The 23,911-nt window shown below is 45.8% G+C and overlaps 1 protein-coding gene across 3 annotated transcripts in view; it reads right to left on the reverse strand.

Moving 5' to 3' along the window:
* Positions 1-22,874, reverse strand: part of MTF1 (metal regulatory transcription factor 1) — a 45,811-nt gene extending 22,937 nt beyond the window's left edge. For 2 of the 3 annotated variants that reach the window (XM_053211710.1, XM_053211706.1), the window contains exons 1-4: positions 22,753-22,874; positions 20,646-21,104; positions 2,680-2,918; positions 1,787-1,918 (exon numbers count right to left, since the gene is read on the reverse strand). In XM_053211710.1, coding sequence (XP_053067685.1) covers positions 1,787-1,918; positions 2,680-2,918; positions 20,646-21,053 — 779 coding nt within the window. In that variant the 5' untranslated portion in view covers positions 21,054-21,104; positions 22,753-22,874. The other variant, XM_053211708.1, reaches the window with a different exon arrangement.
* Positions 22,875-23,911: the final 1,037 nt, after the last annotated feature.

The following is a 23,911-nucleotide window of genomic DNA, read 5'->3' on the forward strand; positions in this document are numbered from 1 at the left end:
CTTTACATCTGCCATAGTTCTTGCACACAGCAGGCATTCAGTAATAACTTTAAAAAAAAATTTTTTAATCTTTGTTTATTTTTGAAGGAGAGAGAGACAGAGAGTGAGCGGGAGAGGAGCAGAGAGAGAGGGAGACACAGAATCCGAAGCAGGCTCCAGGCTCGGAACTGTCAGCACAGAGCCTGAAGCAGGGCTTGAACCCACCGACCGTGAGATCGTGACCTGAGCTGAAGCCAGACACTCAACCGACTGAGCCACCCAGGTGCCTCAGTAACTTTTTTTTTTAACTTTATTTATTTTGAGAGAGAGAGCGTGCACAAGCAGGGAAGAACAGAGAGAGAGAGGGACAGAGAGAGAATCCCAAGCAGGCTCCGCGCCATCAGAGTGGAATCCCATGCAGGGCTCTATCTCACGAACTGTGAGACCATGACCTGAGCCGAAACTAAGAGTCAAATGCTTAACCAACTGAGCCACCCAGGCACCCCAATAACTATTTATATGAATAAATGAATGCATTTTCTTGTAAGCCAAAGTATTTAATTTCCTTAAAAAGAAAGTTTCTCTGGAGCATTTTACTTTTTAATTATATATAATCATTGTGCCTAAAGTCCCATCTAATATTCAAGAAAAATTAACAGTTTTAATCATCACAAAAATACATGTGATTGAATAGAAATCAGAGTCCCCCACTATGGGGGAAAGAAGTAACCCAAGCTTCACAGAACCTGGTGAGTAACCAACTAGAATCTAAATACTTCTGCTTTTACAGGCGCCTAGTAGGTAGAGCATGCAACTCTTGACCTCGGAGTTATGAGCTCAAGCTCCACATTGGGTATACAGCTTACCTACCACCTAAATAAAAAATTCTCTTGCTTTGGGGCACCTGGGTGGCTCAGTCGATTAAGCATCTGACTCCTGACATCCGCTCAGGTGGTGATCTCTCGGTCATGAGATCAAGCCCCGCATCAGGCTCTGCTCTGAACACAGAGCCTGCCTGGGATTCTCTCTCTCTCTACCCCTCCCCTGTTTACACGCATGCTCTCTCTCAAAATAAATAAATGATCTTTAAAAGAAATACTCTAGCTTTTTATTTATTTGTAGAACCATGCTATGTGCTATGAGCAGAGAAGAAAGTAGATGATACATGTCCTTCCTTCAAGCTTATACATTTACACGTGGATGTATTAAATACACATATGTGCACAAATATATAGAGATAGAAATATACAGACAAAAATGGATGCTCCTGTATGTTTGTGTATACACACACATATTACAAAACAACTAAGGTAACAGAATAAAATACCTGCACCGCTAGCCTAAGCACTCTTACCCCTCATCTCCTCCTCCTCTCCCCACCTCAATTTTTAGGTAGCTATCCCTTCCCCTGTGCTCAAAGTCCTCTGAGCACCTCAGTCTTGTAAGCTTTCCAGTTACCTGTGGTTCTTTCCCACCAGACTAAGTTCTCAAGAGAAGAGAGTGGATCGCAGTATTTCTCTAGCACTGATAAAAGTGCCGCCCACGTAAGCGAGTTTCAACAAATGCTTCTTGAAAACAAAGGAAAAGCAGGAGGCAGAAAGGCCATTGTCCGAGTCTGGAGTAAGGATGGTCTTAGAAGCCACTGCTCCCCCTCCGGCACGCAGCTGGTCGTAGCCATGCCGGGGAGAGCCAACACCCCCAAAGAACTAGCGTGGGGAGTTTTCCTTCTGCTTTGAAAAACGTGAGGGGACATCGAGACACCCAGCTGAAACACGGTCAGTGACAAACAGAAAACAGTAAGACTTACCGAAATGGCTTTTCTCCTGTATGGGTTCGAATGTGCTTCCTCAGATCGCTGAGTGTGGTGAAGTACTTGCTGCAGCCTTCAGATTCACAGTTAAACGTTTTCCCTGTGTGAAGCCGCTGATGTGCTTTCAGCCTGCAAGATATGCCGGAGAACACTTCCCGTTGTCATTGGCATCATACGCTACAGAGCCTCTGACCCATGTCAGCTCAATGTGTTTCTGGATCCAGTGCAGAAGAATTCGAGATCCAAAATTTTTTGCTCAGAGAGAAATTCAGAGAAGTCCACAGCAGAGTGGTAGGAGTGTGCCTCTGCCACCAGACTGCCTGGGACTCAAATCCTGGTCCTACTTCCTACTAGATGGGGGCCTTGAACCAGTTCTAAAACCTCTCTATGTTTCTACTTACTTATAACTGCTGTGAGGATTAGCACACAGAACAGTGCTGAGCACAATGAATGCTTCACAAGTGTTAGCTCTTGCTATGTCTGTTATTTTAGACCCAAAGTTGAAGACTAATACAAGTCTCCTGACACAAACAGTGTGAAAGAGAACTGGCCAATGAGTGGTAGAAAAAAGTTAGCTTCAAGGTGAGGAAGGAAAGAAGGTGACAGAAGCCTTAGTACCAAGATCCTGAGCCAAGGGGACCTATTAGGCCAAGTATTAAAATCCCCATGCTACTATGCCACTCCAGGAAATACAAATCTAAACACAAATGTACTATCCTGTTTCACCAACCCAATATATGCCGATCTTTAAGTAATAAGATCCCCCAGCGAATTTTAGACAGGTGAGCCCAGCCATGCTCTTTCAAGCCCTGGAAGTGCATATCTGTGCAGGGCAAGGAGAGGGCTCTGCCATCACAAAGTCAGGGTCAAAGGGTGGAGAGGAGGCTGACCTGTACAGAGTGTTGAACGCCTTCTCACAGCCCTGTACGTCGCACTCAAATGGCTTCTCCTTCGTGTGCACTCGCACGTGGATCCTGAGGCTGTAGGAGGTGAGGAAGGCCTTGCCGCAGCCCTCCTGATTACAGACAAAGGTGTACTCTCCCCGGTGAGTCTTCTGGTGGGTGCGCAGGTTGCCCGCTGTGCTGTAGGTGCGGGGACAGCCCTCGAATGTGCACTGGTACCGCTTTACCTGGCGCACAAAGGACACCTCATCAACAGGGCGAAAGAGCTGCCCAGGGCCCTGCTCTCCCCCAGAGTCTGCCTCCCCAGGAGATGTGGACGACACACAGAGGTTTGTACCGTCAACACAGAAAACAGCCTCTAACAACAAAGCGGGGAAATCTTCCCGTTGATCAGATCACTTCTGAACAACAAATAACAAGTCACGGGCACGAGATGAACTTGTAGGTACACGAATACTCTCAATGAATAGAAGGAGGGGGTTTCCACACTCTAGTACCCATCTGGCCTCTAAAGGTGGGCCTCTACTGTTACAGTTACCTATACTGAAACACCACTTTGGCTCTGTCTTAAGGCTTGATTAAACACCCTGCCCTATGGCACCCCACCCTGACTGGAACTGGCCAACGTTAAAGTGAGTCTGAAATATCTTAATATTGATATACTCAGTCATCCAGCATTATTTCCCCAGTGTGATTTCCAGTCTATGAAATGAAAATACTGTACCATGGAGTTCTTGGAGTATTTGCTGGTATGACATTTCTCAAAATGCCAGCCTCTCAGTTTCACTTTCACCACCAAGCTTCTAGAAAGGGTGGCACACATGTGAGCCTCCCTCTCCCTCGGTGCCCACACGTTCCTTTTAAGAACTTGGCAACTCAGCAAGCTGGTTTCACTGCAGGACATTCTCTTGCACTTCCTGGTGGTCAAACCCTTCCATCCTTTTCCATTTTCCTTCATTTACTTGCAAAACTATCTCATCAGTGATGCCCTCCCCTCCTAAAAACTTATCCTCCACAACACAGCAATTCCTTGGGGCTCTCTTTATCTTCTTCTCCGGGGCACTCCTTTGATAAATAGGTTTATTCTGGCACTTATCTCCCATCTCCCAGACCCTCCCATACCTGCCCCAGTTCAGGGGAAGCAGCATGAGACGTGGCTGGGGGAGGAGTAATTTCTGGCACTTATGTTCGGGACCTTTCAAGTCATTTCGTTACTCTGAGCCTCAGTTTTTCATTCCTCAAATTCGAGTATTAATGCCTGCCTTGCCTGTCTCACAGTGCTTTGGCGAGGAGCGAAATGAGATCGGACGTTTGTGAAAATACATTGTAAATGATCTGATGCCACACACACCAGGGTGCTAGCATTGTCTGCTCTTCAGCTTTCATGAACGTCTTCATCCGTTGACTCCGATCCTTCTCCCAAGCCTCAGTCCACATCTCCAACAACACTGCTAGTAATTCATTCCACAGTTACTGAACTACCAGGTCCCAGGCAACAAGCCAGATGCCACAGACAAACAAGTGAACAAGACAAAGATCTCTGCTTTGAAGGAGTGCCGATTTTAAGGAGGTAGACGTGCACAAATGTTTATACACTGTGCTGAGTCTGACAACAGATACGCGCCCAAGGTGCCTGGGGAATACAAAAAGGGGAAACCTAACCCCTCTTGGAAAGACTGTAAACAGTCAAGGCTCAGAAGCTGAGGTACTCTCTCTGAATTGAAGTGTTTGTCATTTGCCTGTTTTAGGGATACACTGAAAAGGTGTTTCTCAGATAAACCAGGAAGAGAAGGGCATTCCAGAAAGAGGTGACACCTTGGGAACTGCAGGGAAATAGGAGTGCTGGTACAGTGAACCACAAACACACTCGCAGTACGTATGAGGCTGGAAGGAGAAAGATCTAGAAAAATAAGGTGAGGCCTCCTTAGTCAAACTGTGGAGTAGAGGAACAGGACAAAGGGGACTCACCAACAGGTTTCAACCAAGGGAGCAACAAATGAGATCTGCAGTTTAGGAGAGATCCTTCTGGTAGCCTAGTGGAGGATGGGCTGGAAGGGTAAGAGAACAGAAGAAGGGGTAGAGGCTAGGAGAAGAGGGACAATAGTCCAGGAGAGAGATGAGAAAAACCTGAACAGCAAGCGAGAGTAGACAATGTGAGAAATGAATTTCAGAGAAATTAAAGCAGGAGGAATGACTGGCCGCAGTGGCAACTGGGGAGCAGAAGGGGTTAGGGAGAGATAAAGCCTCAGTCAAGAGTGTGGCCTGGGTGACTAAACAGATGGGCACACCACCAACCTGGGGCTGGATGGGGATGGAGGAGAGATGATGAGTTGGCTTTGAGGTGCTACCAGGACTTCCAGGTAGAAACGTCTAGTGGACAGTCAGACATACAGGCTGGAAACTGAAAGGAATGCCTATGGCAGGAGTCCCTGGTACATGTAGCTGACTTTACCTGCATACCAAAGCAGGCCAGGTTCAAGCACAGCTCTGCCACTTACTGTGTAACCTTGAGAAAACTTGTTAAGTACACTAAGCCTCACTTTCCTTATTTACAATATGGAGGAAAGAAAACCTATCTTTTTAGGATTGTTGTAAGGATCAGGAATAATCTGCATAATTCATTTAAATATAGTGAATGGCATAGAGTGAGTATACAATAGTAGCTCTTGTAAGAGGACAAAGGCTAGAGCTCAGAAAGTCACCAATGTTTAAGGTGCTTGTAAAAGAAGTGAAGCCACTGCTGGGTGGGTAGAGGAATGGGCTGGGGAAACAGGGAGACACAAAGGAGAATGATGGCACAGAAGGTAAGAGAAAAAGGATCTCGAGGGGGTGTCTGGGTGGCTCAGATGGTTGAGTGTCTGACTCTTGAGTTCGGCTCAGGTCATGATCACAGGGTCATGGAATCAAACCCTGCGTGGGGCTCTGCACTGAGTGTGGAACTTGCTTGAGATTCTTGCTCTCCCTCTCTCTCTGCTTCTCTGCCCTGCTCATGCTCTCTCTAAAAAATTAAAAAAGAAAAATTAAGAAAAAAAAAGAAGGGCGCCAGGGTGGCTCAGTTGGTTAAGCATCCGACTTCAGCCCAGGTCACCATCTCATCGTTTGTGAGTTCGAGCCCCACATCGGGCTCTGTGCTGACAGCTCAAGCCTGGAGGCTGCTTCGGATTCTGTGTTTCCCTCTCTCTCTGCCCCTCCCCTTCTTGCACTCTCTCTCTCTCTCTCTCTCAAAAATGAATAAAACTTTAAAATTTAAAAAAAAAACAAAGAAAAAGAAAAAGGATCTCAAGGAAGAATGATCAAAACCTGAAATGTCTTGAGAAAACAAGATAGGTCTGAGGAAACTCCTAGATCCAGCAGCTAGGAATCACTAGTTACTTAACAAGGCTAAGTTTTAATGAACTGCTACGGCCCAAAGCCTGGGTCAAGGTGAATGAACCAAAGATGAAGTGGAGGCAGAGATGAGAGATGGACAGCAGGAGCCAGAGTGGACTTCTGAGTTGAAGATTTTTTCTTAAAAGTAGGGCAGGTCCTGAGCATATTTGGAAGGAGAAAGGTTTTGGAAAAAAGAGAAGCTGAGAGTCTAAGAGGAATATAAAGAACAGGATCGTTAAAAGCCTGGCGGAGGGAAAAGCCTCAGGTGGGAAGAGGGACAGGCAGTTTCAGAGCGGAGGGACTGAGGTAAGGGCGGGTGTGACTCAAGGATGGACAAGGTTTCCATAAAGGGCCGGATGGTTTTAGGCTTTGTGGGCCACGCAGACTCTATTACAACCCCTCACCTCTGCCGCTGTTAGGTGAAAGTAACCATAGACAATATCTAAATGGACAAGCCAGCTTGTGCTCCAGAAAAACTTTTTTTATGGACAGTGGAATTTGAATTTCATATCATTTCACTATGTAATACTATTATTTTGATTAAAAAAATCATTTAAAAATATAAAACCCATGGCACAAAAACAGACACTCAGATCAATGGAACAGAATAGAGAACCCAGAAATGGACCCACAAACATATTGCCAACTAATCTTTGACAAAGCAGAAAAGAATGTCCAGTGGAATAAAGACAGTCTCTTCAGCAAGTGGGGCTGGGAAAACAGGACAGCGGCATGCAGAAAAATGAACCTGGACCACTTTCTTACACCATACACAAAAATAAACTCAAAATGGATGAAAGACCCAAACGTCAGACAGGAAGCCGTCAAAATCCTCGAGGAGAAAGCAGGCAAAAACCTCTTTGACCTTGGCTGCAGCAACTTTTTACTCAACATGTCTCCAGAGGCAAAGGAAACAAAAGCAAAAATGAACTGTTGGGACCTCATCAAAATAAAAAGCTTCTGCACAGTGAAGGAAACAATCAGCAAAACTAAAAGGCAAGAGACAGAATGGGAGAAGATATTTGCAAACGACATATCAGATAAAGGTTTAGTATCCAAAGTCTATAAAGAACTTATCAAACTCAACATCCAAAAAACAAATAATCCAGTGAAGAAATGGGCAAAAGACATAAGTAGACACTTCTCCAAAGAAGACATCCAGATGGCCAACCAACACATGAAAAATGCTCAACATCACTCATCATCAGGGAAATACAAACCAAAACCACAATGAGATACCACCTCACACCTGTCAGAATGACTAACATTAACAACTCAGGCAACAGCAGACGTTGGCGAGGATGTGGAGAGGATCTCTTTTGCACTGCTGGTGGGAATGCAAACTGGTGCAGCCACTCTGGAAAACAGGATGGAGGTTCTCCCAAAAAATTAAAAATAGAACTACCCTACACCCACCAATTGCACTACTAGGTATTAATCCAAGGGATACAGGTGTGCTGTTTCGAAGGGGCACATGCACCCCCATGTTTATAGCAGCACTATCAACAAAGCCAAAGTATGGAAAGAGCCCAAATGTCCATCGATGGATGAATGGATAAAGAAGATGTGGTGTATATATATACAATGCAGTATCACTCGGCAATCAAAAAGAATGAAATCTTATCATTTGCAACTACATAGATGGAACTAGAGGGTATTATGCTAAGCGAAATTAGTCAGAGAAAGACAAATATCATGGGACTTCACTCATATGAGGACAGAGAAAGACAAATATCATATGACTTCACTCATATGAAGACTTTAAGATACAAAACAGATGAACTTAAGGGAAGGGAAGCAAAAATAATATAAAAACAGGGAGGGGGACAAAACAGAAGAGACTCTTAAATATGGAGAACAAAGGTTACTGGAGGGGTCATGGGAGGGGGATGGGCTAAATGGGTAAGGGGCATTAAGAAATAAACTCCTAAAATCATTGCTGCACTATATGCTAACTTGGATGTAAATTTAAAAAATAAAGAATAAAAAATATAAATAAATAATAAAAGAAATAAAAATATAAAAACCATTCTACAAAAACAGGCATCTGGATGGATTTGGCCCACGGGCCACTGTTTGCCAAATCCTAAAGCCTGTGGGTGCAGGGGTGGGAGGAGCCCTGACTCCTCCAGTCTCCTTCTCATTCCTTCTCTCATCTGCCCAACCCCCAACAATCTTGCACAAGTCTTTAGCAAGTGCTCTCCCACGTATTATTCATTCCTCACCTTCCCCCTGACGTGCAGGAGGTGCTCTGTAAACATCCATGGAACTGAATTATTGGGCTGGGCATTATCATGTCTCAGTGCCTAGTAGGTCTGAAGCCACTCATTGCCAGATTTGTTCTAAAGCAGTGTTCTCCACATGCCATCTCTATGCTCAGATGTTAAGGTCCCTTTGCCTGATATTCAAAGTCCCCCTCCCCCTCCCCCCCCTCCCCCACCATAGGTCCCCTTCTGCCTTTGACCACATTACTCCAGAACCGGTCCAACAGTAGGTTCCATCTAGGCCTACAGCAACAGGACTCCTTCCTCAATCACCACACTGAATTCCCACTCGTCTGCCTCTGCCTCTCCTTCCTCTCTGTTGGAAACGTCTGGTTCCTTCTCTCCTTTTCTAAGTCTCTCTCTTCCTTCCATTCAAGCCTCACTACTTCCAAGGCCTGCCACGATCACCCCACGTGTGAGTGACAGTGCCCTTCTCTGATCCAATAATATTTAACTATACCACTCATTCGGCACCGAGCCCATGCTGTTAATGATCCTCTCACACATATATCCTGACTTCCCATCAAGACTGAAAACCTCTTTGGTTCTGCCAGGTAGAGATTTCAAAACAGTCACCGACCAGGAAGTGAGAAGCAGGACTATGGCTGCCGCAATGAAGGAGCAGCGTGTCTCAACCAGGGCGCTTCAACAATGGTGAGCGATAAGGGCAGGCTCTCATTCTTAAGATGCGACAGCAGTTGAGAACTTTATAAGTAGCAGCACCATCAATAATTAACTACCGCTCCCCGTCTCCTTGCCCTGCCAACCCCTATTCCCACCCAGGTTTTTTACTTGGCCAATGCAAGCTTCCATTAAAAGTTTCTTCCTCAAGGAATGTTTTATAGCAATACCTCTTTAGTTGGTAGGCATGGCAGTAGCTGGAAAACACGAGGCACTAAATAAGTATTTGCTGAGTTCAGTGAATGAGTGGCTACTCTCCTGGTGGACTGTAGGATCCATGAGAGCAGGGCCCATGTCTGTCTCTGGCCACAGCCTCTGTGGCTAGCCTTGTGGATGAGCGGCACTACATTCACGTTTGTTGAAGGAAGGAAGGAAGGAGGGAGTAAACAAACAAACAAAACCAGCAGGATTTAATGTAGAGGAAAGTAGTGACAAAGGTGATGAGTAACAAAGGAAGGATGGTCAACTGGGTCAAATGCAGCAGAGATGACTTTCATTAAAGCCTTTCTTGGAGGGGCGCCTGGGTGGCTCAGTCGGTGGTTAAGCGACTCTTGATATCGGCTCAGGTCACGATCTCACAGGTCATGAGATTAAGCCCCACGTTGGGCTCTGCACAAAACTGCACAGAGCCTGCTTGGGATTCTCTCTCTCCTGTCCCTCCCCTGCTCATGTGTTCTCTCTCTCTCGCTCTCTCAAAACAAATAAACTTAAAAAAAAACTTCCTTGGATATGGCCAACTTGCCAGGTCGTAAGTGCCCCGGCAAGATTAGCTTCACTGGAGGAGTAGAAGAGAAACCAAAATGTTACACTCTTGAGAAGTCTGGGAAAGGCAAGCAACAGAAGACAATGAATGTAACTACTCTTTCAAGGAACTTGACTGCGAAGACAGAGACGGGAGAGAAAACTGAGAGAGGACGTGGACTGGGGAAGACATTTGTGTCTCAAGGTGGGACAGCCAGGTGGACTGCCAAGGCAAATGCCTGCTCCCTAATAATACGCTGAAGAAACGAGCCCTCTCTCACCCCATCAGAAGGCAGGCAGTAAATGGAAGTCATTACCCTGTGTCTTTCAGAATCGTTTTAAAATGGCACCAAGTTTCACAAAAGGGAAAGCTAAACCTCCTCAAACTGGATCAGAACAGGAAGTTGCAAAAAACACGTAAGTTCTCAGGGTTACAGAGAAGAGGTATTGCAACATGTGGTACATTTAAATACAAGTAAGGTTTATCACGCCTGCATTCTTTCAAAAAATTATGTTGCAGGGCTTATATTGTCCAAGGTGCTAGGAATATAGAAAAGATAGTCCCTGCTCTCAAGGAGCTCAACGTCAAGAGGAGACTCAAACAGGGGCACCTGGGTGGCTCAGTCCGTTAAGTGGCTGACTCTTGATTTCAGCTCTCGTAGTGATCTCACGGTTCGTAAGATCGAGCCTCGCATCAGGCTCTGCACTGATAATGCAGAGCCTGCTTGGGAGTCTCTCCCTCTCTCAGTGAGCCTACCATGTGCCCCCTCCCTGCTCGCGCTCTCTCTCAAAATAAATAAACAAACATTAAAAAAAAAAAAAGAGAGAGAATCAAACAGATCAGAATGGCATGAGAAGTTGTGCTGATAATGGATGTGAGAATAGGAATACAGAGAAAAAGCATCTAACTTAGACTTGGGGACCACTGAGAAAGGCTTCTCAAGCTGAATTTAAAGAACTTGAGGGAGGGGCGCCTGGGTGGCTCAGTCAGTTAAGCGGCCGACTTTGGCCCAGGTCATGATCTCGCGGTCCGTGAGTTTGAGCCCCGCGTCGGGCTCTGTGCTGACAGCTCGGAGCCTGGAGCGTGTTTCAGATTCTGTGTCTCCCTCTCGCTGACCCTCCCCCGTTCATGCTTTGTCTCTGTCTCAAAAATAAATAAACGCTAAAAAAAAAAAAATTAAAAAAAAAAAGAACTTGAGGGAGAGGTGACACATAATTCATTCGCCTCTTGAAATTAACTAGCATTATCTATAATACGAACATAAAGTCACTAACAATTCCACTGATAATAAAGAATGCGTTTCTCTAAAAGAGCTGAAGAACTGACTCATTTTAACTTTCCTGTGAGGCCTCTGACACTTGTTCATTCCTAAGGTAATGAGCACAGAGCAGGCACACGGTAGGCTCACTGAGGATGGGGTCCAATACTATCAAAAGCAAGAAGCATGAGCTTTCAGAGAACTGATGTTGGTTTACAAGGTGTTTTGAATAGTTCTAGAATAGAGAAATGTTTAACAAAGACGATTGCCTGGTTAAGTCAACAGAAGTCAGAGAAGGAAAGGAAAATGAGATAAGCAAACAACAAGAAAATTAAACACTGGGCTCCAGAAGACAAAAGCCTAAATTTCAGAAAAGGGGGCGCCTGGATGACTCAGTCAGTTAAGCCTCTGACTCTTAAGTGAGCCTCTGACTTTCGGCTCAGGTCGTGATCTCATAGTTCGTGAAAGTGAGCCCCATGTTGGGCTCTGTGCTGAGCATGGAGCCTGCTTGGGATTCTCTCTCTCTCTCTCTCTCTCTCTCTCTCTCTCTCTCTCTCTCTCTCTCCCTCCCTCCCTCCCTCCCTCCCTCTCTCGGACTCTCCCCAACTCAAACGTGTGCTAGCGCACGTGCTCTCTCTCTCTCTCTCTCTCTCTCAAGGTAAATAAATAAACATTTAAAATTTTTTTTCAGCAGGGGCGCCTGGGTGGCTCAGTCGGTTAAGCATCCGACTTCGGCTCAGGTCATGATCTCGCGTCCGTGAGTTCGAGCCCCGCGTTGGGCTCTGTGCTGACAGCTCAGAGCCTGGAGCCTGTTTCGGATTCTGTGTCTCCCTCTCTCTCTGACCCTCCCCTGTTCATGCTCTGTCTCTCTCTGTCTCAAAAATAAATAAACGTTAGCAAAAAAAATTTTTTTTTACATTTTTTTTCAGCAAAGAAAAAAGACTGGGCTTCGCCCTGAGCACCTAGTGCCTAAACATTCTCACAAACCAACGACTGGCCTGGCCAGTCCTCCTCAACACGAGGGACTTCCCACCCTTCTCCCCAATACCAGCTCTGTTTCCAGACCGGCACCGATCTCATTTCTTCTACCCCACAATGTGTAACCACAGTGCTCAACGTAGAAATGCAAGAGCTCTGACTGCCCCCATTTCTTCATCGGGCCTCCCACTGCCCACTAACCAGAGCTGAATTCACACGGCGGTTCCCACACCTCAGCCTTTTACCCTTGCAGAACTAACGCTGCCCTGCTGCTCCTCGATGCTCAGCCCTTTCCACAGCTAACGGGCCTCGGTGGCCAGTCTCCCCCATGTCTTTACAAAGGTGGTGCGTTTGTTAGAAAAGCACAGGCTTTGGCATCCAGAAAGCCCTTAGCTCAAACCTCATTCCTACCACCTGCCAGTTGTATGTTTTTAAGCCGTTTTTCTTTCCATCTGTAAAATGAGGGCTATAAGTACCTAGCTTATAAACTGTGATAAAGATCAAATACAAAACTATGTGGAAGCCCCTAACACAGTGACTAGTACACAGCAGGTACTCAGCGGTTGCTAGGCATCTTACCCTCCCAACACCACCAGTGTAATCAGAGCCCTTATTCCTTGGCTAGAAGACCCCTTGGTTCATAAAGTACATTAAGTCACGGGGATGCAGGATACAGTATGGTGACTAAAGTTAATGGTACCATATTGTATATTTGAAAGCTGCCAAGAGGGAGCTTAAAAGTTCTCATAAGAAAAGAAACTGCAGGGGCGCCTGGGTGGCTCAGTCGGTTAAGCATCCGACTTCGGCTCAGGTCATGATTTCGCAGTTCGTGAGTTCGAGCCCCGCGTCGGGCTCTGTACTGACAGCTGAGCCTGGAGCCTGTTTCAGATTCTGTGTCTCCCTCTCTCTGACCCTCCCCTGTTCATGCTCTGTCTCTCTCTGTCTCAAAAATAAATAAATATTAAAAAAAAAATTTTTTTTTAAAAAGAAAAGAAACTGCAACTGTGTGGTGACCGATGTTAACTTGATTTATTGTGATGATCACTTCACAATGTATACAAATACTGACTCATTATGTTGTACATCTGAAATTAATATAATGTTAGATGTCAATTATAGCTCAATAAAAAGGGTGTTTTTTATTTTTAAAGTATTTTTATTATTTTTATTTTTTAAATGTTACTTTATTTTGAGAAACATTTATTTTGAGAAAGAGAGAAAGAGGGCATGAGCAGGGGAGGGGCAGAGAGAGAGGGAAAGAGAGAATCTCAAGCAGGCTCTGTGCTGCCAGCACAGAGTCCAACGCGGGATTCAAACCCACGAATCATGAAATCATGACCTGAGCCAAAATCAAAAGTTGGAAAGTTAAGTGACTGAGCCACCCAGGCACCCAAAAAAGGGTGTTTGAATTTTTTTTTTTTAATGTTCATTTATTTTGGGGAGAGAGAGAGAGAGAGACAGAGCATGAGCAGGGGAGGGCAGAGAGAGGGAGACACAGAATCCGACACAGGCTCCAGGCTCCGAGCTGTCAGCACAGAGCCTGACGTGGGGCTTGAACTCACAGACCGCGAGATCATGACCTGAGCTGAAGTCGGACGCTGAACCGACTGAGCCACCCAGGCGCCCCAAAAGGGTGTTTTTTTTGTTTGTTTGTTTTGTTTTTTTAATGAGCCCTCAGCTTTGCCTGGTGCTCCAAATGCCCACCAAGGAAGTAACTTTCAGTGGCCGGGTGGCTAAGGAAGTCAAAGGGAACAGACTACCAGTGATGAAGGCTGGTGTTCACAGAGTTCCGCAGCAGGGCTAAAAACATGTTCTCCTGATCATAAACAGTGGTTCACATTCCACAGTGATATTAATACAATAGTTCAGTGAATTAGGGGTTATGGGACTTCTGTAGGCTGTCCTGGAACCCAACCACAATTCATAGCCTTGGTTCTTGTTTTTTTTTTTTTAATTTTCTTTTGTATGTTTATTCATTTTCGAAAGACAGAGACAGAGCACAAGCAGGAGTGGAGTGGAGAGAGAGGGGGACACAGAATCCGAAGCAGGCTCCAGGCTCTGAGCTGTCAGCACAGAGCCCAACGCAGGGCTCGAACTCACAAACTGCGAGATCATGACCAGAGCCAAAGTCGGATGCTCAACCGACTGAGCCACCCAGGCGCCCCTCATAACCTCATTTTTAGGAACCAAAGAGTTCCTAACAGAGGCCATTTCAACCTCTTCATAACCTGGAGATTACCTCCGCACCTCCTTCAAAAACTGCGTGGGCCTACAAGGGACAGAAAGTAAATGAGCATTCACTGAACGACCACACTGTGCTAGATGTTTTATGCACATACTGTTGTATATTTATGTATGAATAAATCTCATTTAATCTTCACAAAATGCAATGAGATATTTTTATTTCAATTTTACAAAAGAGGAAACAGAGCAGCTCGCCCAAGGCCACACAGAATAAAGCAGAACAAAGATGGAACTCTGGGTCTAAATTATCCCTTTGCACTTCACAGAAGAAACAATTTTAAGAAACAGGCTTGATTTAAATAAGAGAAAAACATTAAAATGTGGGCTCTTTTTCCAATGTCCTACAATAGCAAAATGTTAGCAATATCCAATAGGTACAGCTTATATAAAACGTGAATCTGAGACCTGTGATTTCTGCAGCACCATGCTGTAAAACCAGTATGTACACAAAACCACCTCCGTCCCTTTTCCAGGCCAGCGGGCTTCAGTGACAGAAATGCCGATGGCCGCGAGGAGGTGTGTAACACACACGCAGGCGTGCAGGGAAGCACGCATAAATGGCTTCTCCTGGTGGTAAACGGAAAATGCTTCTTGCCCTGGCTTCTACAAATCCCGCACACACAGCTTCCAGCAGTCTCGCTGCTGGAGTCCAAGCCCTCCAGGGCAGGGATCATTTCTTTGACCTTCCTGATACCTGACAAAAGTAGATAATAAGTAAAAGCTTGTGGAAAGAGTGAGTGGATCCTGAACGCCAGAATTTCAAGTCCTAGCTCTGAATGGCAATTCTGTGGGAGTTCAGAAGGGAGCCTGGGAAGACATGTAATCACAGTTTGCAAAGGCTAAAAAGCAAGTAGTTCCCCTCTGGGAGAGTCAGCAACATCCACATTTGTCAGAGTGGATCATTCCACTGCCTGAGGGGTTCATAACGAGGAATGAGATTGGAACTAGGTCTCCCAAAGTAAAGGACATATTGCAAAACACTAGAATCAAATTTTCCCCCTTATTCTTTTTTTTTTTAAGTTTATTTACTTATTTTGAGATAGAGACAGCACAAGTGGGGGAGGGACAGAGAGAGAGGGAGAGGGAGAGGGAGAGGGAGAGGGAGAGGGGGAGAGAGAGAGGGAGAGGGAGAGGGGGGGAGAGAGAGAGAGAGAGAGAGAGAGAGAGAGAGAGAGAGAATCCCACGCAGGCTCTGCGCTTCCAGCTGCACAAAGCCCGATGTGGGGCTTGAACTCACATGACCTGAGCTGAAACCAAGAGTCGGACGCTCAACTGACTGAGCCACCCAGGCGCCCCTCTTTTTTTTTTTTTTTAATTTATTTATTTTGAGAGAGAAAGAGAGAAAGTGCACACATGTGAGCAGGGGAAAAGCAGAAAGAGAGGGAGAGAATCCCAAGCAGGCTCCATGCTGTCAGCACAGAGCCCGACACGGGCCTCCGTCTCAGGAACCGTGAGATCGTGGCCTGAGCCGAAATCAACAGTTGGACACTTAACTTACTGAGGCACCCAGGTGCCCCTCCCTTTATTCTTATATTTAAAATTTGCCACACTAAGAAAAAAGCCAAAACTCCTCTTGCAGTGTCACTGACTAATATAGCAAGCAGCCTAATTCACAAAGCATCTCTGAAACTGTGCTTCTTGGTAGAAAAAAAAAGATTCTCTTTTCCAATCGATGTACCAGAATATTTTGGTGCGCCATGAAGGACACATATGATATAGGATTTCCCGGCTTTCTTGACTTCTTAGCCAATTACTCAGCAGCAAAGTGGCAAGGTCAGTTAGCCCCAGGAGGTACATTAACGTTCACCAGTGTGGTTCGTACAGAGGTAGGTGAACAGGTGACAAGACGGTCCTGGCAGGTTCTCAGGAAGACACAGATGCAAGAAAGTTTGGGAAACCACGGACTACATGAACCCAGCTGCTCAGAAACCCAAAAGAGAAAGGCACGAAAGGAACAACTCTTTAGAATGCTCATCTTGTGTAGATTGACATATTTTGATTGGAGATTTCTCAAAGCTACCATACTTGCTGGCAGTAAGACAGCAAGTATGAAAATAAGATACATGAAATTAGAGTCAGAATGGCCAGTGGCCCCGTGGAAGAAGACAGCATCTGTAGCCAGGTTCTGGCTGGTTTATTTTTACGCAAGACAAGCACTTAGGAAAAAAGTGAAGTAACAGGTAAGCCAACTATACACTACAGGAAACAATGGAACAATCAGGGGTGAACAGGAAAATCAGGCTAAAATCTGACTCAGAAAATAAGCTGCTTGCGAGGCCAAGAAGACTAACTAGTTATCAAATGATGTGATTTCTCAAGAGTAATACCTGTACACGGAGATGAAGGAAGAAAAAGCCCAAGTTTAAAAAAAAAAAAGGGAAAAGAGGGAATACAGAAATCATGAAAAGTGTTATCAAATAGTCATAACATTGGCCTCTCAGACCATTTAAATGAATTTCAGTGTCCTCCCCACCCCAATTATTGTTAAAGAAAAAGCTAAAGTAAAATGGTGTTTCAGGAAGTCAAGTCCCCTGAAGGTCTGCTCAATAAGCAACATTTTCAAAGACTAAAAGCCATTGATGCTTCTCCCTCACATCAACTGATTTTTTAAAATTTCTAGAATCTTCCATGTAGGCTTCATGGACAGAATGGAAAGATATGGTGGGATAAAAGTACAGTGAGCTAAATCCACAGTAGACTGAACAAGGTGCTCACAGTACTCTTGACCTTATCTACTCAACAAGACCTGAAGACATGAATAGTCACCCAGGCTGCAAGTACAGTCCCCACCTTATAATGGTTCCACTTTCCAATGGTGAGAAAACGACATGCATCCAGGAGAAACTGTACTTCAAATTGTGAATTTGGATCTTTTCCCGGGCTAGTGATATGAGGTAGGGTACTTTCATGTGACTCTGGGCAGCAGCAGGGAGCCACAGCTCCCAGTCAGCCATGAGATTACAAGGGTAAACAACCGATATACTTCCAGCCATTCTGTGCCCATACAACCATTCTGTTTGTCACTTTCAGTACAGTATTCAATCAATTACATGAGCTGGTCAACACATCATGATAAAATTGGCTTTGAGATGATTCTGCCCAACTGTAGGTTAATGTAAGGGCTCTGAACACGTTTAAGACACGCTAGACTAAGCTACGAGATCGTAGGTTAGGTGTTTTCGATGCACTATTTTCAACTTAGAATGGGTTTATCGGGACATAACCGCACCGTAAGTCAAGACCTGTAGTGGGAAAGTGACAGCTCATATAAGTGATTGCATAATCATTCCCGCCCTACCATCTCCTCCTTTTCTGTCTAGATCAGCATTTCCCAAAATGGGTTCCACAAAATACTGACCTTGGAAATAAGACCTGAAAATGGTTTCCCAAGTTCACAACATTTGGAGAATTCTGCATTTCCTTCCTCCGTAGTAATGAGCGCATCAATAATTCAGAGAAATTCCGTAATAAACAAACCTCTGTCTTGATTCAACTTAATGTTTCCCACACATTTGTGCTCGAAGCGCTTTCACATAGTAATCATTAACTGGGGATGGCCTGCAGTTTAGGCTCTAAGCCATGTTCAAGTTTTCTGTGCTAAAGAAATGATTCACCCTCCCCCCACCCCCACCCCTTGAGCTGCTACTACCTCATCACTCTTCTTCCTCCAACTACCATAGTAAAAAAACCCTAAACCAACTTGACACTTCCTTCCTCCGGTTTCCTCACCACCCACTCACTTCTCCATCACTGGAAGCTGGCCTCGGCCCCCACCCAGTGCTCTACCGAAAAACTTCTCGTGGTGTGATCAATGGCACAGATACAGAACCAGTGGCTTCTCTTGGGTCCCCCAACCCCTCTGCAGGGTCACACAGAATAGTTCTGTTTCTTGACACTCTTCCCTCGCCTTCCACAACACCGTTTTCCACCCATCTCTTTGACTATGTGATCTCTGGTTCCTCTTTCTCTTTTTAACCTTCACATTCTCTGGCCAACTCTTAAACTCCTGTCTTGAGTAAACTGCCCACGCTTTGACCTACTGCCCATTTGTGAATCCTGAGCCATTTCCTTGACTTCAGATCTACATTTCCAAAGGGCTTCTCAACTTGTTTGATTCACTTTTCCTCAAAGACTAAACATTCACTGTACTCCAAACAAACTCATCAGTTTCCCCACCAAACTTTCTCCTCTTCCAGACTTCTTGATTCCTCTGATGGGACTCACCATTCCCGGAAGGTGAGGGGAGCAGCAGAGTCTGACATAGCATGCTGAACAGGCCTCTGTTAAAGCACCTATCACGGTGCACTCTAACTACTTGCTTCCTAGTCCTGAAGCTCCATCAATCATCCGTGGGGTCCCTGAACTAAGAGAAGAACCCAACATACTTAGAAGAATGGATGAATCCTTTGAATCATACACAATTCATTCTTCAAACACAAGACCATGACCCTTCACCAGACTCAAACAAAACCCCAAATCTAAACTACAACCCCTCCTAACTGGGAAATCAAGCTACCACTGCTACCAGAGCAATATTTCTAAAATGCTACTCTAACCATATGAATCCTTGGCTCAGACACCTTCAATGGTTCCCCACTATTTCCCCAATACAGTCCAAAGCCCTCAGCATGTTATCACCACCTTCCATGTCTGGATCTCTGCTACCTGTCCATCCTTCTTTTCAACTATTCCCTAAGCTCCCTATGTTCTCATCCAGGGGTTGGCAAACTCCAGCCAGTGGGTAAAATCTAGCCGACTGGCTGTTTTGCAAAGACAGTTTTATTGGAAAACAGCCAATCAACATTTTGGCCCAGATAATTCTTTGTTGCAGGGGGCTGTCCTGTATATTACAGAATGTCTAACAGGATCTTTGGCCTCTACCCACTGGACTGCAGCAGCACTTCCCCAGTATGACAACCAAAATGTCTCCAGACATTGCTAAATGTCTTCCGAGGAGCAAAACTGCCCCCAGTTAAGAATCACTATTCTAGAGGTTTCCAAGTACAAGCCGACAGCTTGTCATTGCTAATAAAATACAGCCTATACAGCAATTACAGTACAGTGTCCAGATTAAAAGATAAGGGTCACACACTATTCAGTGCTGGCTGCCTCACACTTGTGAGATTGTGCTCAGTTATGAATTTCTAAGAAGACGTCGGATAACTGGAATTCACACAATCCAAGGTGACCGGACTGATGAGAAATCAGGGGAAAATGTCAAAGAGGACTATTTAAGTAAATCGAGGTGTTTAGCCTGTACAAGAGAAGATAAAGAGACATCCATGATGTTCAAAGAAATCCATGATCTGTCCTGGGAGAGGAAGGTTGAACCTGCTGTTGCGCAGGAAGGCGGAATTAGAACCAGTGAGCGGCAGCTCCAGGAAGGCAGGTTTTTTGTCTCTATACAAGTAGAAGCTTTCTAACAATCAGAGCTGGCCAATAAATGGATTAGGCTGAGCAGGGAAACACTGAGCTCTCGTCATTCTGCAAGTGTTCAAGCAGACACCAGATGAACTAATGTCAGAGATGCTGTAGAGAAATGCCTGCATGCGGTGGGAGGGAGGACAGGACGGTTGGTTTCTCTATGGTTGCTTCCAGCTCTGAGATTCTACGGCTAGTCATGGGAAAGCCATATGGCATGAATAATAAAATTCTCCCATTTCAAGGCCTTAATTACAGCCTAAGAGAAAAAATATTTTGCTAAGCGATTTATCCCATGTCTGTTTGGTAACAGTTTACATTTAGTCCCTGACGCTGCAATTACCAGTGATCTGTTTTTTCTAATTGACCTGTAATCAGTTCCTAGATAATGTCTGTCGTTACCTTTAACCCATATCATTCTGCTGATGATCACTACCAGTACAATTTGCACAATGCTTTACGGTTTTCCAACTATTGTGACATACATTACCTTACTCACAGTAGCTAAGTATGAGCACGAAAACTTATTTTAGATCACCTGCTCTCGTTTACTGTCTCTTGCCTGAATTTCTTACAAGAGAAAGCGAGGCTTTGTTAATCATCAAATATTCACTACAAAAATAAAGCATATTTCAGCAGATACTCATCTCCCAAACAAATCATTTATACACACCCCAGAGATAAGCCAAATTTAGTTATTTCAGCCTCAGAAACATGGACTTACCTCAATGAAATTTCTATTTGATTTTATGATGTGGGCAAGAAAAGGTGAAAAATTATAAATTAGCTTTCTCAAATTTCAATATGGCTATACAAACCAAAAGTTCCAGAAAGCAGTCACAACAAAATATGAAGCATTATGTGTTGCGGACAAGCAAAGCCATTGTAGGTCCTCATTCCAGGGACTCCTTTATTCCCCAGCTAAAACGGCCAATGCGAGTTGTGTAAGGATTTTTCTCCAAAGCAAACCTGGGCCCTCACCCACTGCTTTACTTACTTCTTTACGTTTCGTTTCTGGACATTCCGACTGCAGAGTGAGAGTTGCACCTTCGATATTTCTTGGCATGGGCGTGGAACCAGGGTTTATTGTTAAATGAATCTGATCTGGTGAGATAATGTGTTGCACATAACCCTGGGACATTGCTTCATGATCTATTAGGTGAAAGCCCTCTTCACCCCCTACTAGAAAAGGCAAGTGTTCTCCACACTGTCCATCATCATCTTCATCCTCCAAAGTGCCAGGGTCCTGCTCAATAAGAACAGTTGTCCTATCATAAACAGTTCCAGATGAGGAAGGCACCAGTCCGTTTTTATCCACAAACCTGAGCATCTTGTCATCGGGGGTCAGCTCATCTTCCTCTGCCTCAAAGTAGATGATGTTGTCGTCCGGACTGTGTTCCCCCATGGTTCAATCGTGCTCAGCCCAATTGTGAGAAATGGAAAGGTAATGACCTATCTGCAAGAGGACAAAGCCAGAGTTAGAGCCATACCCTGGGACCTCCTTGGCAACCACAGGGCACATTTTTCCTCTCACCTGAAGAAGAGGCCAAAGTAAATGAAAATCATCTTCCTTGGGAATCATATTTTTTAAAGTTTAACTTTGAAACCATCAAGTTATTTTAAAGGAAAAGCAATGCCTTACACACACACACACACACACACACACACCCCCAACTGAAGAAATAAGTAGTTCTTAAGACCTTCCAAACATGCCTTACTGCCAAACTTAAAGGGGAGAAGAGGACAAACTGCTTCAAGGCTGAGTTATTACACATCCTAAAGTAAGAAAACCCCATTCAGATATGCCCCAGATTAGACCACGAGGCAGTGTAGTCCATTGTGGAAGTGGAACTTTGGAGGCAGGGTCACCTACCCACAAATTCCAGCTTTGCCACTTAGTACCTGGGTAACTTTTCTGTGCTCCATCTTTCTTATGGATAAGGTGGGACTGGTAATCCCCGTTCTCTCAGAGTTGTTACACAGAGTAAAAGAGATAATGTTCATTAAAGCACAATGTCTGGTAATAGTAGGGAAAGCAAGTGTGAATTCATTCCCTCCTTCCTAGAACAGATGTTTCAGCTTCTGGGTAGACGGTCTGATCCCTAGTCAGGCATATCCAAAGAAGACCATTATATCTATTTATCTCCTAAAACAATGTGGTGTCCACTAGACCCATGCTTGTATAGTGTGCTCTCTGCGGCGAGAGAATGGTGAGTCTTATTTTTGTTTCTACTCTCCCTAGCACAATACGATGACACTAGGAGTTCAGGAGATGTCAGTTAAATGAATGAAAGACCTGCAGATATACTCTCTTGGGAAGACATCCTCTCTTCAAAAGATATGTTCTCACAGGAAGGATACCAAATTTGAAATCTTTTCTGTTCTGGATTAGTTCTTCTTCCTTTAGCTGCAAACACACCGGTTCTACAAATCTGGGTTTGGCAGGCAGAACGAAATTTAAAAATAATCAGCACATCACTTTTCGTTTTCAGTCTGGCTTTACACTTTCTCTCTCTCCTCTGTCCTGGGTTAGAAAGTGAACCTTTACGGAGTGGGGCGGCTAGACAGAGAGGTCGTTACCAGAGACAGGCCAAGGGATTGGATCCGGGAGGAACCGGCCCGACCCCTTGCTCTGGCTTATGCAACCCGGGTAGATGCACATTTCGCTGCATCGGAGGAGAGATAAGAGCACCGGCGGCCCCTCAGGGCTTCCCCGGCACCATCAGCAGCTAAGCGGAGACCCAACTGTCCGGAACAAACAAGACCAGGAGGCTTGAGGGTGGCACACGAGTAGTACAAACGGAGCACCCTTGAGAGAAGGCTGGGAAAAGGAACCTGACTGGGACAGCCCCCAGCCAGGGCTACACGGAAAAATCCGAAGACAGGCTGGGGGGCTCCAAGCCGGGCGAAGAGAGGCAGGGTCCGGGTCTCCATGGAAACAGGCAAGGGGGGCTGGATACCCATCCCCATGGAAACGGAGGAGGGGTGGGGTCCCTATGGTGACCAGAGTGGGGTCTCTACTGGGAAATGCCTCAGGAGGGAGCCTAAGTCCCGCGCCCCCCGGGAAGCCCCGAGCCCAGGCCGCGTCTAGTTTCGCCTTTTACCTCCGCGGCTCCCGGCAACGGCGGCAGCGGCAGCTTCTCCCCTCCCCAGCGGCACCATGATTGCCCCCACCTTCCCCAAACGTCACTTCCGCTTCCGCTTTCCGGAGGAAGGAGGAGATACCGGCCCCGCCTCTCTCTGGCGCTTCTGGTTGGTTTAGGCGGTGTGGGGGCTGAGCTCGGGCCTCCAATTGGCAAGCAGGAGGGGCGGGGCGGGGCGCGGTGGAGGCGCCGCGGGACAGTAAGTTTGCCCCGCGCTGAGAAGCGCCGGCCGTGTCCGCAGCCGGCCGGGAGTAGGGGCGTCTGTTCTGTGGCACCACACGCAAGGAAAAGGGGTCGAACCCCTCAACCACCAGTCGAAAGCAGCCTCAGCCCGGCTTACGCTGACCGCCCTCACACTCGCAGCCACAACTCCTACGGGAAGGACCACAGTCGGCCTTCCGAGTTCTAGCTGGGACCCGCAAGGGGAGCCTGCAAGGCTGTGACATTCCCAGCTTACCCTCATCACCAAAGTTAGTATAGTAGCTGGGATCAGGAAAGGAAGATCGGATCCAAATGGCAGAACCAGGGAGTACTCCAAGCGCAGCCAAAGGACGGCGCCGCCTCTTCCCCTCGCGCGCGCACAAGACGCTCCACTCCCTTCTTCACGACAGCCCAGGCCGTCGGTCCCAACTTTTCGCCCTGCAGACTGCCGGCTTCTACTGGACTCCCGCCCGGGCCAGTCAGCGCCACCTACTGGCCATTCCCTCTCTTTGACCGTTCACAGTCATCCTGTTGGCCTGCATCTTGGTCACATTTTACACAGCCAGGGAGTCTAGGCGTTCAAGTGCCCAAGAAGCGATTTTGCGTGTACCTTCGTTATTCTGTCTCTTCAAAATGCTTGTTAAATGTTAGAACCTCCCGGAAGTCACTGCCTGTTTTCCCCATAAGCTACTTCTCTAGAATATTCAGGGTGGGACAACTCCCGGAGACTACATCAGGGTCAAGGGGTTCTGGCCATGCCTGTACATCCGTTGCTTGAAAACTATGAGTAGTGATCGTCACCCACCAGATTGGTCAGGGGCCAAAGAGATAGATGCCTGGCCCCTGACCAGCTGCCGAAATGCTTAAGCCACAAAAAGTCCAACTGCCCTCTCTTAAGAGAGAAAAACATACAAACAAC

Source organism: Acinonyx jubatus, chromosome C1 (assembly GCF_027475565.1).
Source record: "Acinonyx jubatus isolate Ajub_Pintada_27869175 chromosome C1, VMU_Ajub_asm_v1.0, whole genome shotgun sequence".
NCBI classification, from domain to species: domain Eukaryota; kingdom Metazoa; phylum Chordata; class Mammalia; order Carnivora; family Felidae; genus Acinonyx; species Acinonyx jubatus.